The sequence below is a fragment of the Tarenaya hassleriana genome, unplaced genomic scaffold, assembly GCF_000463585.1.
Source record: "Tarenaya hassleriana unplaced genomic scaffold, ASM46358v1 Cleome1, whole genome shotgun sequence".
In the NCBI taxonomy this organism is placed as follows: domain Eukaryota; kingdom Viridiplantae; phylum Streptophyta; class Magnoliopsida; order Brassicales; family Cleomaceae; genus Tarenaya; species Tarenaya hassleriana.
The window spans coordinates 11241386-11253616 of NW_010960187.1; the positions used below are offsets into that span (position 1 = coordinate 11241386).

Here is a 12231-nt window from a genome sequence, read left to right on the forward strand (position 1 = left end):
TTTACCTGAACTTCAGTAAAAACAAAATTGGGATCAAATTAAAAACGTTATTTTTTTTTTGCGTATGAATTATCAAGTTTAACAGCAAATTCACAAATTATCAAATCTAACAAATAAATTAAATTTATAGCTATAATAAAACCTCTACCAACTACTTAAAAGAATAGCTTATTGATATTTAAAAATAACTATTTTTTTAGAAAATGACTTTAAAATACTCAACTTTACAACCAAAAAATCATATATAATATTGAGCTTTAAATTCACAGAAAATAATGAATTTGCAACAAATTGTTTTTGAAGACAAGTATATTCAGAAATACAATAATTGTGATAGACGCTATGCAATGCTGAAATAATGTACATATATGTGTATATATATATACATATACATTGTGATTTGTGACGATTTTTTTTATAAATTATGTAATATATATAATTGTCGTGGCCCATAAATACATAATGGGCTAAGCCCATCTTCGGTCAGATTAGTTTGATGAATGATATTTAAGAAAATTTCTAGAGCCAACCAACAAAACCCTAAGATTAAGACGCGGATAGCTCTTTGTATACGAACAAGCTCAAACTTTTAGGGTTTCTCCTCCGCAGCTGCAACAATGGCGGTCGGGTAACTTTGTCGTCCTCTCTCTCTCTCTCTCTCTCTCTCTCTCTCTCTCTCTCTGTGATAAACTCAGCCCCTTCTCTATACTGCTCTACTTGTCTTTCTGTTTACTCTCTTTTGTTTTGTGTTGATTTGTGGTTCTTCGTGTTGTTCGCAGGAAGAACAAAAGGATCTCCAAGGGAAGGAAAGGAGGGAAGAAGAAGATGTAAGTGGAAAATTTTCGATCTCTTTTCTCCGATACAAAAAGTTTAGTTTCTGATATATTTGTTGATTTTTTTTTCCTTTGGATGATTTGAAAGTTTACCTCTTTTACCCGTGCGGAATGTGTCCATTATGAATTTCAATCCCCAGTCAATATCGTGTTCTTGCTGATCTTGTCGGACTTTCTATGAAGAACAAATCTATGAATATGGCTTGGACCCGTTCTATGTTCATCATTTGAGGACTTGTGATTGTGAATACCTTTTTTATAAAATCTAGGAATGAAACCCCTATTATTGTATCTATTTAATTTAATACTTTTTCTCGAGTCTCAGATGTGGTGGATACAGTGCGTGAAGCGTTGTAAATTTTCTTGATTTGTTATTGTTGAACTTATTTGTTATGAATAAATTGTGAATCTGTAAATTCAATTTCTCCTGTTCTATATGTATTTCTAATCTGCGAATACCATGCTTGTTATCTGAGAGTGTACGTTTACGTATTTTGTTTAAGATGTTTGCTTAGTCTCATGTACTACATTCATCAATGTGTCTCAGAGTTGATCCTTTTTCCAAGAAGGATTGGTATGACATCAAGGCGCCGTCTGTGTTCACTGTTAGGAATGTCGGAAAGACCCTGGTCTCCAGAACACAGGGTACTAAGGTACAGTTCCTATTCCTGTTCTGTGTTCTTGTGTGTTCTGTGTCTGAATCTAAGAGAGTTAGCCGTTAATTAGTATGCAAGGTGTTTTGGACTTCCTGGGGTTAAATGCTCGAGATGGTTACAGTTGCTTAAGTTTTATTTGTTTTCTCATATTTCAGCTATCTATAGTTTGTTTCCAATATCTGTGAACTGATTACTACGAGATGATCTTGAAGTCCGCATACATTGTGTATTCTATTGTAGAACAAAAAATACATTGACGGTGTCATTGGAACAATAAATGATTTGCCTGAGGGTGACTGCACATTCCAGAAGAACGATTTTTTGTGTGTTTATGTTGGTGTCTGTTTTGACCTGTTCACTATCTTTCAGATTGCATCCGAGGGACTCAAACACCGAGTCTTTGAGGTTTCTCTGGCTGATCTTCAAGGTGATGAGGATAACGCCTACAGGAAGATCCGTCTCAGAGCCGAAGACGTCCAGGGAAGGAATGTCCTTACCAACTTCTGGGTAAATCACGACATACCCTTGAAAAGGACAGAATTTTCTTCCTTTTAACCGATGCATCAACCTAACTGGATTGTTTGCACTGCCCTGTCCTGTCTTGCCCTCACAGGGAATGGATTTCACCACTGACAAGCTGAGGTCATTGGTAAAGAAGTGGCAGACGCTTATCGAGGCCCATGTCGATGTTAAAACCACCGACAACTACACCCTCAGGTTGTTCTGCATTGCCTTCACCAAGAGACGGGCAAACCAGGTCAAGAGGACTTGCTATGCTCAATCCAGCCAGATCCGTCAGGTTAGTATCATCTTATGTTGTCAGGTCTCTTTCCATACAACGGGCAATGATCCAAATCGATATTTCCTTTTTTTCCTGTGCAATGTATCATCTAGATCCGTAGAAAGATGAGGGAAATCATGGTTAAGGAGGCTTCATCATGTGATCTGAAAGATCTTGTCGCAAAGTTCATCCCTGAGGCCATTGGTAGGGAGATCGAGAAGGCTACACAGAGCATCTATCCTCTCCAGAACGTTTTCATTAGGAAAGTCAAGATCTTGAAGGCACCCAAATTCGATCTGGGCAAATTGATGGAGGTAAACCGAAAATCGTTGTATAATTTCCAAACTCGAATACAATCGATCATCCATGATTCACGAATGAAATCATCAAAATGTGGGTGTAGGTGCATGGAGATTACTCGGAGGACGTCGGAGTGAAGGTCGAGAGGCCGGCAGATGAACCGATGGCGGAGGAGCCGACTGAGGTCATTGGAGCTTGAAGGTTGGCTTCCATCGTTTTCTGATGACTGTTATTTCCTTCATGTTTTGGGATTATTTATCTTGTGTTTTGAGATTTTGTCTTCAACTATACTTCTGTCTTAATTTTGGGTTCGGAACCCTAAGAACATTAAGTCCTTGCTTTTTGCTCTCACAACACCAACAAATCGATCTCGCTAGATTGATTGGTTAGATTATAAAAATTGAAATGAACCGAATACTTGGAATTTTGATTTATAAAATTGGTTATGTATGATTTTTCAAAGCTAATTATTTGGATTGAGCGAGTTTTTTAATTAATTCTTCAATAAAAACAATGGTTAAATATTGAATATATATTGGTTTTTTTTATTGAATGCGATTGTAATGAATCTCCTAAAGATTACCATGCAATTTTGCAAAAATCCGTTTTTAACGACGTATCGTTTGTAATGTTCCAAGAACGTTACGGAATATTAAAATTGTCTGCACTAACCAATACGAGCACCGCTGGATTCAATCAAACATGCCATCACGATCTATAAGAGAATTTTTACAGTTTTATAAGAATTCGTGTGTTTATTTAAAATTCAGAGAGTTCATGTATTTATATAATATATTTGTACAAATTGATGATATTATATGTGAGCGGGTTCTCTTCTTGTTTTTCAGTAAAAAAAAAAAGAACCCAAAATTTATAAAACCCACACAATTATCATTTCCAGTCTTGCTACTCATGAAAAAGAACATAGAACAATTACATCAATCCAAGTTTAAATCAAAATGCTTGTATTTTGCAAGATATAATATTTATTTCCGTTAGTAGAATATTTCTTATGGCATACATATTTATAAACTTTGAGAGTTTTGTTTTGGTAAAATGTGAAGTCATATTATATATATATGAACAAGTGTTTCTTAAAACCAAATTAATATTTTAGTTTCTTTAGAGAATGTTTATTTTTAATTTTAATTTTTTTTGGTGGGAAAAGTGTAAGAGAAAAACTAATAAGTTTGACATTTTGGGTAATTGCACTTGCAAACATTTTCATGAATATCAAAATAATGCAAAAAACTTTAGACATTTCGTATCTTTTTATGGCCATTATTATTATTTATATTCCGAAAATGGACAAAATACATTGGTGAGTTCGTCACACAGCCTTGAATTGGTCCCCGCCCCCTTCTTTCGCGCAAGTTTTTCAGGGAAATGAATGAGCCACACAACGGCAACAGGGCCCTGTTTTGGCAAATGTAAAAAAGTAAATCGAAACATATACAAACATATATCTATTTTTTTTAAATCAATAAAAATAAAATTGTAAAACATATACACGAATGATACTATAATTTAAAAAAAAAACATATCAATTTCTAGTTTTCTTTGTTCTAATTATTATGACTGTTGAAATCGTTAAATGCTAACGGATTATGACGACAGAATGTTGATAAAATAAAATCAGCACCGTGTTACTGGATTTTGCCACGTCCTCAATTAAATAAATTTAAAACATATATATATATATATACACATACATACATACATACATACATACATACATATATTGTCGGAAAAACTAGGGTTTGGGTTCGATCAGGGTTTCACAATGTAAAGTTTGTGATTATTAGGGTTCACGTAGTGGAATAAGAATTGAAAAACATAAATTTCTAACCCAAAAGGCTTATTTGATATGGTTATGGGCCAATATCCGATTTAGGCCTATAAGACACAATTGATCTCTTATAACACATTACGAGCTATTCATAAATAGAATTATTGATTTATCATTAATTAACCAGTAGTAATTTCTATTATAATCTTTTTTTTATTATCATGATATCTATACTGAATATATGGTATGAAAATAATCACCCTAATCGAATTCAATTGATGATTCGTTCATTAAGTGGAACGACTTGAGAGATGATACTAATCTCTATTGATTCATCCATAATATATTCACACATTTTAGTTTAGATAATTCCAAGGGTCAAAGATATTTCTCTCATAAATGATAAATTAGATCTCGTTTATTTATTATCCATTATACAATTCATAACGTGTTCGAATACAATCTTGACGATCGTAGCATATTATTTCTTATTAAAGAGATTACAATACGAAGGATATTTATTATAGCTAGTGATATCATATCTAAAGATTATAGCAAATAATTATATGAGATTCATTATAACTCGTACGCATTCACGTAATAATGATGTGTCAAGTCTTTTATTCCAAATAAGAACGCTTGAATACAATTCATATCCAATATACGTATGATTATCAACCACCCATTGTACTACCTTAATTTATCATTATAAATGAACAGAAAATTCAAAAGTATTAAAAATAATAATTAATGCATATTATTAAACACAATAGACATATAAATTGAATAATAATGAAGAACTTTGTCAAGTCTTTTATTTCGTAAAAGAAGCATTCTTATTTAGCATTCCAATCTGAAGTAAGTTGAGATGACTGTATTATATTATATAGTTCAAATACAGTCCTAAACGCTTGCATTTATTTTAATAAATAAATCAATCAATCAAATAGTACCTAAATATGAAAATAATTGAAAATTTAAATATAAGTAAAAAATATTTTTTAATAAAGTGATATTATAATAAAATCTAAATTAAATGGAAATTCGATAAAAATTAAATAATTAAAATTGTTTTTAAAAGTAACCCAACTCGAAATGCGTAATGAATTTTTTATATACGATTTATCCGATATTGTACAATACTAAATGATTTTATAAATATAGCTTAGCTTTGCTAGACTTTTTGCTCTCATAATTGCCTTTGAATAAATTTATTATCTCCTTTAAAATTTTGGATTATATGAGAAACTTTTGCATAATTTTTAAAATTAAAATTATTCTCTAGTACTTTTTAAAGTTTGTGATTAAATAAGGGAATACCACTCCGATTGTCAAAATTCTTTTTGATTTTATTAATAAAAAACATCCTTTCATGAATCATATCTCCCTTTTTTTTTAATTAAAAAATTAAGGCACTTACAAGTAAAAAAACCCTTACCCATAACCCTAAAGCCACCCAATATATATTCTTTTGATTAATAATTCGAAAGAAAAGGGAATTAACTTTTCATTTTTCCAACTTTCCCTCTCCCAATATTCAACTCTTTACCTATTTTTTTTAGTTTCAAATTAATTTTTTCATAATTGTGATATGTAAATATTTTTCTCCCCAAAATATGTAATCTTAAAATATGCTAATGACTATATATATATATATCATAAAATAATATTTTCTAATATATTTTATATTAATTATTATATATGGTATAGTAGATATTATGGTTAAAATATATAAAATCAAAATAAATAATATATCATTTATACGAAAAATATGTAAGTTAAAAATCAATTATATATATTGAGATTTAATAAATGCATTTGAATTAAATATAATAATTATATATATAAATTTATTTAAAATAATTTTTTTTAAGAAGAATTGAAGTTAAACGAATAAAAAATCAATATACATAATATATGATATGTTTCGGTTTCTATGCCGTTGATGGATCTTACCGTCATTTAGAATTTTTTTTCTTTAACCGGTAAAGATTTTGTCACTCTATATTATTTTTCTCATATCTTATAATAAGTTTAGAAAAATAATTTTTAAATTTTTTACTTGATAAATTTATTGTTAAACTTGTAAAATATATCATTATAATTCTCAAACTTGTTAATTGATTACATAATAAATTTTAACGACGTTGATCTATAAATTAATTAGAAATAAATTTGTCAAATAAAAAGTTTAAAAAATAGTTTTACACCTTTTGTAAGTTAGAAATTTTTTTTTATGTGTTTTACCCTATTCAATATTAAAAATTTAAAATTATTAGAATGAAATTAAATTTTTAGATAAAATAGTATTATATTGGGCTTATATATATTTGATTTTTTTCGAATTAAATTTTTTATATATTCGAAAAATTTCATGGAAATTTTTATTAAAAAAAAGTACTTGACATACACAATTAAACTCGAACATATTAAACTATAAAAAATTTAGATAAATAAATAAAAGGCATTGGAACCCACAATTAACACTATGCGGGTTATCGGGTTCTGGATATGACACCCATTTCCCCAACAATTCCCAAACCCCTCCCTTGATTTTCCCGTAAACTACCATTTTGCCACTCCCTTATCTTTTTCCTTTTCCCATTTATTAATTATTTATACCCCACCAAAAATTCTCCGTCGGAAACATACATTCCTTCCCACCATCTTCTTCTTCTTCCTCATAATAATAATAATAATAATTATTATTATTATTATTATTATTTTTGTATTAATTATTCTTTTCTACTTAAACACACCATTGAGAACCGACTCATAAAGATGGTGAACTCCTACTCTTTTTCCTCTCCTCATTCCGTCTCTTAATTTCTGCAGATTCAGAGAAAAGAGAGAAACAGATCCAATGTTTGTCTGAGTTTTTCTTTGAGGGTTTTGTTGGAATCACTCATTCAAGACGGACCCATGAACTGGTTGTTGTCCTTTTTGCTTCAATGGATTCAAAATCTCGTCTTTCGTGTGAATTTCTTCAGTTTTGAGTTTTGTTCCGACGATTCTTAGGATCTGGGAGAGTAAAAAGATTTGAAAGAACTTACCATTTATAAGTTTCTGCCATTTTACTCCCCTGTTTCCCCGTTTTAAAAACCCAACCTTTCCTCGAGTTTCTAGGGTTTCAGTTCGAAAGCTCCAATCTTTACTTCTACAGAACACGACTCCAATCCCTCGTTCAATCTCTAGGTTTATTGAAACCAACAGCAAATTTCCTCATTTAGTTCCCATGTCGGGCAATCATCATCAACAAGACGGGATGGGAGACGATTTCTTTGAACAGATACTGGCCGTACCACCTGGCTACGGCGGCGGCGGCGGAGGAGAAATCGGCGGTACCTCCTCCTCTTCCTCCATGCCCATGATGCTTCAGCTCGGGTCCGCCGGCGGAGGAGTCGACGGTGGCGGTGGATTCAGGGGACTGAGTATGGGGTCCATGATGGGCCTTGGATTAAACTTGGAACATCATGGGTTTCTCAGGCCTGCTGATAACAGTAACGACACTGACAATGCTGCTCCTACAGTCGCTTCAATCAATGTAAGTTAACAAGATGTATATAGATTTGTTTATTCTCACACATGTTTAATAATCAATTTAAAAACTTTGCTCGAAATCTGAAATGGGTTTTTCGTTTCTCGTTTAGAATCATCAGGTTTTGAATAAAGATCCCTCATTTTTTTGGCACATTCTCCTTCTTCCTCCGCCGATGGCATATTCGTAATATGCTCAGAAACGGGAGGGTAATTGGGTCACTTTCATGTGCTTTTTCAGGGGAGAGAGTCTCTGCATATGGCGGGGCTTTTTCCGGCGTTCGGACAGCTACAAGCTCCGACGGTCCGGCCGACGGGTCCGTCGCATCTGCCACCGGGTCCGCCGCAGCTCCACCAGGTACGTATAACTTTATGGACATTTATGCCCTTTGCGATAGTCTTAGTGCCCAAGGGCCTTACTTTTTGGATGAAAAAAAAATAATAATCACATCTCACAGCTTTTTCATGTGGAAATTTACCTTTTTGTCCTCCTTTTTCCCTATATGTATTATAAATTTGGCCCCTTTTTGTATCGACTATGAATTCCACTATTATTGAGTGGTACTTTAGATATATTTGGATGGATAATTATAGGGTCAAACTATACTCTTTTTCATACATATATATATATATATGTATGTGACGTGTTTGCTGAAAATTAGATGCAACGTTTTCACGGCCAACCTCCGCCGGGAACCGTCCCACCGGCGCTGAATCCACCGACGATTCGTCCACGTGTACGGGCGAGACGTGGGCAAGCTACTGATCCTCACAGCATAGCTGAAAGGGTAAAGAATCCGTGGTTTCCTAATGCCCATAACGCTATTTTCTTGTTCTTGGTTTTAGGGTTATTACTCGTTGATGACGTATTTTTATTTTTATTTTTAATTCATTGAAGTTACGTAGAGAACGCATCGCAGAGAGAATGAAAGCATTGCAGGAGTTGGTTCCTACCTGTAATAAGGTCACGAGTCTTTGCATTTTGCTTCGTTTCCTGTTTCCGTGAATCGCTTTTGGGTTTCGTGATTTCGAAGCGAAGTTCAACTCTTTGTTGCATTATTTGCAGACGGATCGAGCGGCTATGCTCGACGATATCGTGGATTACGTCAAGTTTCTTCGTCTCCAAGTAAAGGTACGATCTTTCAACACCGTGGTTCACAGAGGATCGTAAAGTTTTCATCTGATAAGAATTTTGGGGGTACACTTTTTTTGGTTTGGATTTACAAAAGTTTTGGCTCTCGGGCATAAAATGCATTCTAAGATTCACTTTTGGTAACCGGGTGTCGGTTTATTTGATTCTATATTATACCGGAAAAGTCTCGGTTTTGTTTCGGCTTAATTTCGTTCATCGGTTTTCGCTCTGTGCATGATTGATTTACCTTTACTGTACTTGCATTCATGTCTGTACCGATAAGTTTGATTCGGTTTACTACTTTTCCCCATAAATCTGCGGTTTAACACGAGTTCATATCGGTGAACAGATTTGTAGAGGGTGCCACTGGTCTATGTTACAGTTGGGTTTATAGCGTTAAGAATCTGTGTTAGTCCTCATCCTATATGGATGAAGCTTCGTCGGTCCAAATTGATTCAAAGATCGTAAAAGGTTACAAAATTTGTCGATTCTTCTCCAAATGCATCATGGTAGGGCCGAGTGACCTCAGTTTTTGGTAGGGCCGCATCTCAGATGCAAAGCTCCGCACAGAATCACCACCCGCACCAAGATTCTCCTAAACCGGTCTTATCCGGTTATGTTCTAACCGGTTCAGGCGTTTTCCTTGGCAGGTCTTGAGCATGAGCAGATTGGGCGCAACAGGAGCGGTTGCTCAGCTCGTTGCCGATGTTCCATTACCGTCGGTGGAGGTATAACTTAAACTCTAAACCCCGAAACCCGAAAACCAGTTTTGTTTCGTTTCGTTTTGAACCCTTAATTCTGCGTAATAACATATAGGCCCTGTCGAGTCTATTTTGATCACACGTCGTGTTCATGATCCATGATACATACACACGCATTCATCCAAAAGCTGAAATTTTTTTGGACGCAAGTGATTATCTTTTGCCAAATCTTTTTTTTAGTGTTTCATATATCTAAAATACAATCTCTATCGTGTTTTCCGATTGCGTGTCGTTTATCGTCATCTTTCTCTTCCTTTTCTACTTTGCTTGAACGCCCCCAAAAAAAAAACTCGGTCTTTTTGGTCCTTGCTTATTTAGCCCTGAATTTGTCCATAAATTTTAATTTGAACCTCAAACTTCATGATATGGTATATATCAAGAAGTTTATTAGTGTGTGATGACCAATCATAGTTCCTTTGATGGATCCTCATAAGTTACCATTATAACACAATTAAAAAGCATAAAAATTTGATAAGTATATTTTAGCCCCAGTATTCTTGTGAGTTGCAAATAACGCCCTAAATCCTTTTCTATGACTGTCTTGCCATTCAATTCATCAACCTTCTGTATCAAATGTAGACCCAAATCTTGGTGGATATTATCAAGACCAAGAATGCAACTTAACTTCAGATTCTTAACCATATATGACTTCTATGGCCATGGTTCTTCGCGTTTTTTTATCGAGTTTTTCTATATAGTGTTTTTTTTGTTAATAATTTTCCACTCTTGCGATGTATAAGGGGGACGACGGTGGAACAAGCGAACCGGCGTGGGAGAGATGGTCGAACGATGGAACGGAAGAGCAGGTAGCGAAGTTGATGGAAGAAGACGTCGGAGCAGCGATGCAATTCCTTCAGTCGAAAGCATTATGCATAATGCCTGTATCGTTAGCCTCTGCGATTTTCAGTACGCATCCGCAACCTTCTTCTGATCAACCTCCGATGATCCCCAAACCCGAGATGAACAACCCTCCGTAGCCTCCGGAAACTAGAAAAGAAGAAGAAAGGACTTCTGGTTTAAGAATATAAACAGACGGGATATATATGTAATATTTGAAAATGTAAGGGGCCGGGACAAAAAAGAAGAGGAAAAAGGAGGCGGGGAAGTTTTTCGTTCTGGATTTTTTTTTAATGGAAATTCGAATTTATTTATGTTGAATATTTGGTGATATATATTGGTATAATAATATAATGGCATTATTTATTCGAGTTGGATTTGAACATTTTTATTGTGAGTCTTTCCTTTTCCGTAGGATGCAAATAAAATGGAATGGAAATTTAATAATATAATACAATTCTAATTGAATCTGAGTAAAATAAAATGAAAATTATTTTGAATGGGAAGAATTCGAATAGGTTTGGAATTAAATAATTTATATATAAATGAATATAGTATATAATATATATAAAAAACACTATTAAAAACTAACCTGATAGAATCGAAATCCGAAATCATCACCTTTAAATTTAGGGTCATTCCTTTTTTTTGATGATAAATCATAAAATAGGTCCATTTTTTTTTCTGAATGCGACGTTGAAATTAATGGTGGATTACCAAAGATATACGTTTTGATGTTTAAGTCTGATTTTTTTTTTCTTTCCTTTTTGTATATTTTTATGTTACATTTTCTTTTTATTATCTGATGGTGGGGTGTGGGGACATTAAATGGAAAGGTGAAGAAAATAATGATCAATACTTTGAACATTTTCATGTAAATTTGGAGGAAATTTGAAATTCCAAGGTAAATTTTTTTTATTCTATAATTCAAAGCTCTTTCTCCTTGTGGCTATAGTTCCTTATATGCCACCATGAATTAAAAATTGAGAGATTGGGCAATTTCATTTTTGGATATTTAAAGTATAATAGTGTTACTAATGATTTTATCTTTACGAAAAAAGTGAATGGTATGATACGTTATTTGTTTCTTAGGCTTTTCTCAGGTTTATATATGATATTGAATGAAAATAATTTTTCAATTAAATTATTTTTTTTATTATCAGAAAATTTATCACACTTTTAAACCAACTACATTTCCCAAAATATTAGAGAAATACAGGTAAATGAGTTTTCTTGAAGGAATTCGAACTTGGATTGGAAATGAGTTTTACCTCATTATTTACCGGTTGAGTCACCTTTTGTTTCGATTAAGTTAATTGAACGTAAAAACAACTAAAAAAAATAAAAAATAAATTCTTTTTTAAAAAACTTAATGTTTTTCTTAATAAAAACTAGGTCCATGTCCGAATCAAATGACATCCTATATAGAAACTAGATTATATAATTTTTTTAAAAATATCAAAATAAATAAATTAGAAATATCGATTTCTAATTGAGACATGATTTAATTATGATATGAACGCATTAAAATGCCAGAAAAAGTTTTAAATTTTAAGGCATTTAATCCCTCAAACTAGTTTAAATTGGTGGGTATGAACTTGTATA

At 33.0% G+C, this 12231-nt stretch overlaps 2 protein-coding genes across 2 annotated transcripts; both read left to right on the forward strand.

Moving 5' to 3' along the window:
* Nucleotides 1-519: 519 nt before the first annotated feature.
* On the forward strand, nt 520-2919 carry LOC104823443 (40S ribosomal protein S3a-1-like). Its single transcript, XM_010555017.1, has 7 exons — nt 520-628; nt 780-827; nt 1381-1486; nt 1859-1996; nt 2103-2288; nt 2384-2584; nt 2674-2919. Exons 1-7 carry the CDS (start codon nt 618-620, stop codon nt 2767-2769), a joined length of 786 nt encoding a protein of 261 aa, XP_010553319.1. The 5' UTR covers nt 520-617; the 3' UTR covers nt 2770-2919.
* A 4116-nt stretch (nt 2920-7035) lies between these two features.
* LOC104823452 (transcription factor bHLH7-like) lies at nt 7036-10992 on the forward strand. The gene is made up of 7 exons (XM_010555027.2): nt 7036-7903; nt 8138-8254; nt 8559-8684; nt 8795-8860; nt 8963-9028; nt 9679-9756; nt 10530-10992. Exons 1-7 carry the CDS (start codon nt 7595-7597, stop codon nt 10764-10766), a joined length of 999 nt encoding a protein of 332 aa, XP_010553329.1. The 5' UTR covers nt 7036-7594; the 3' UTR covers nt 10767-10992.
* Nucleotides 10993-12231: the final 1239 nt, after the last annotated feature.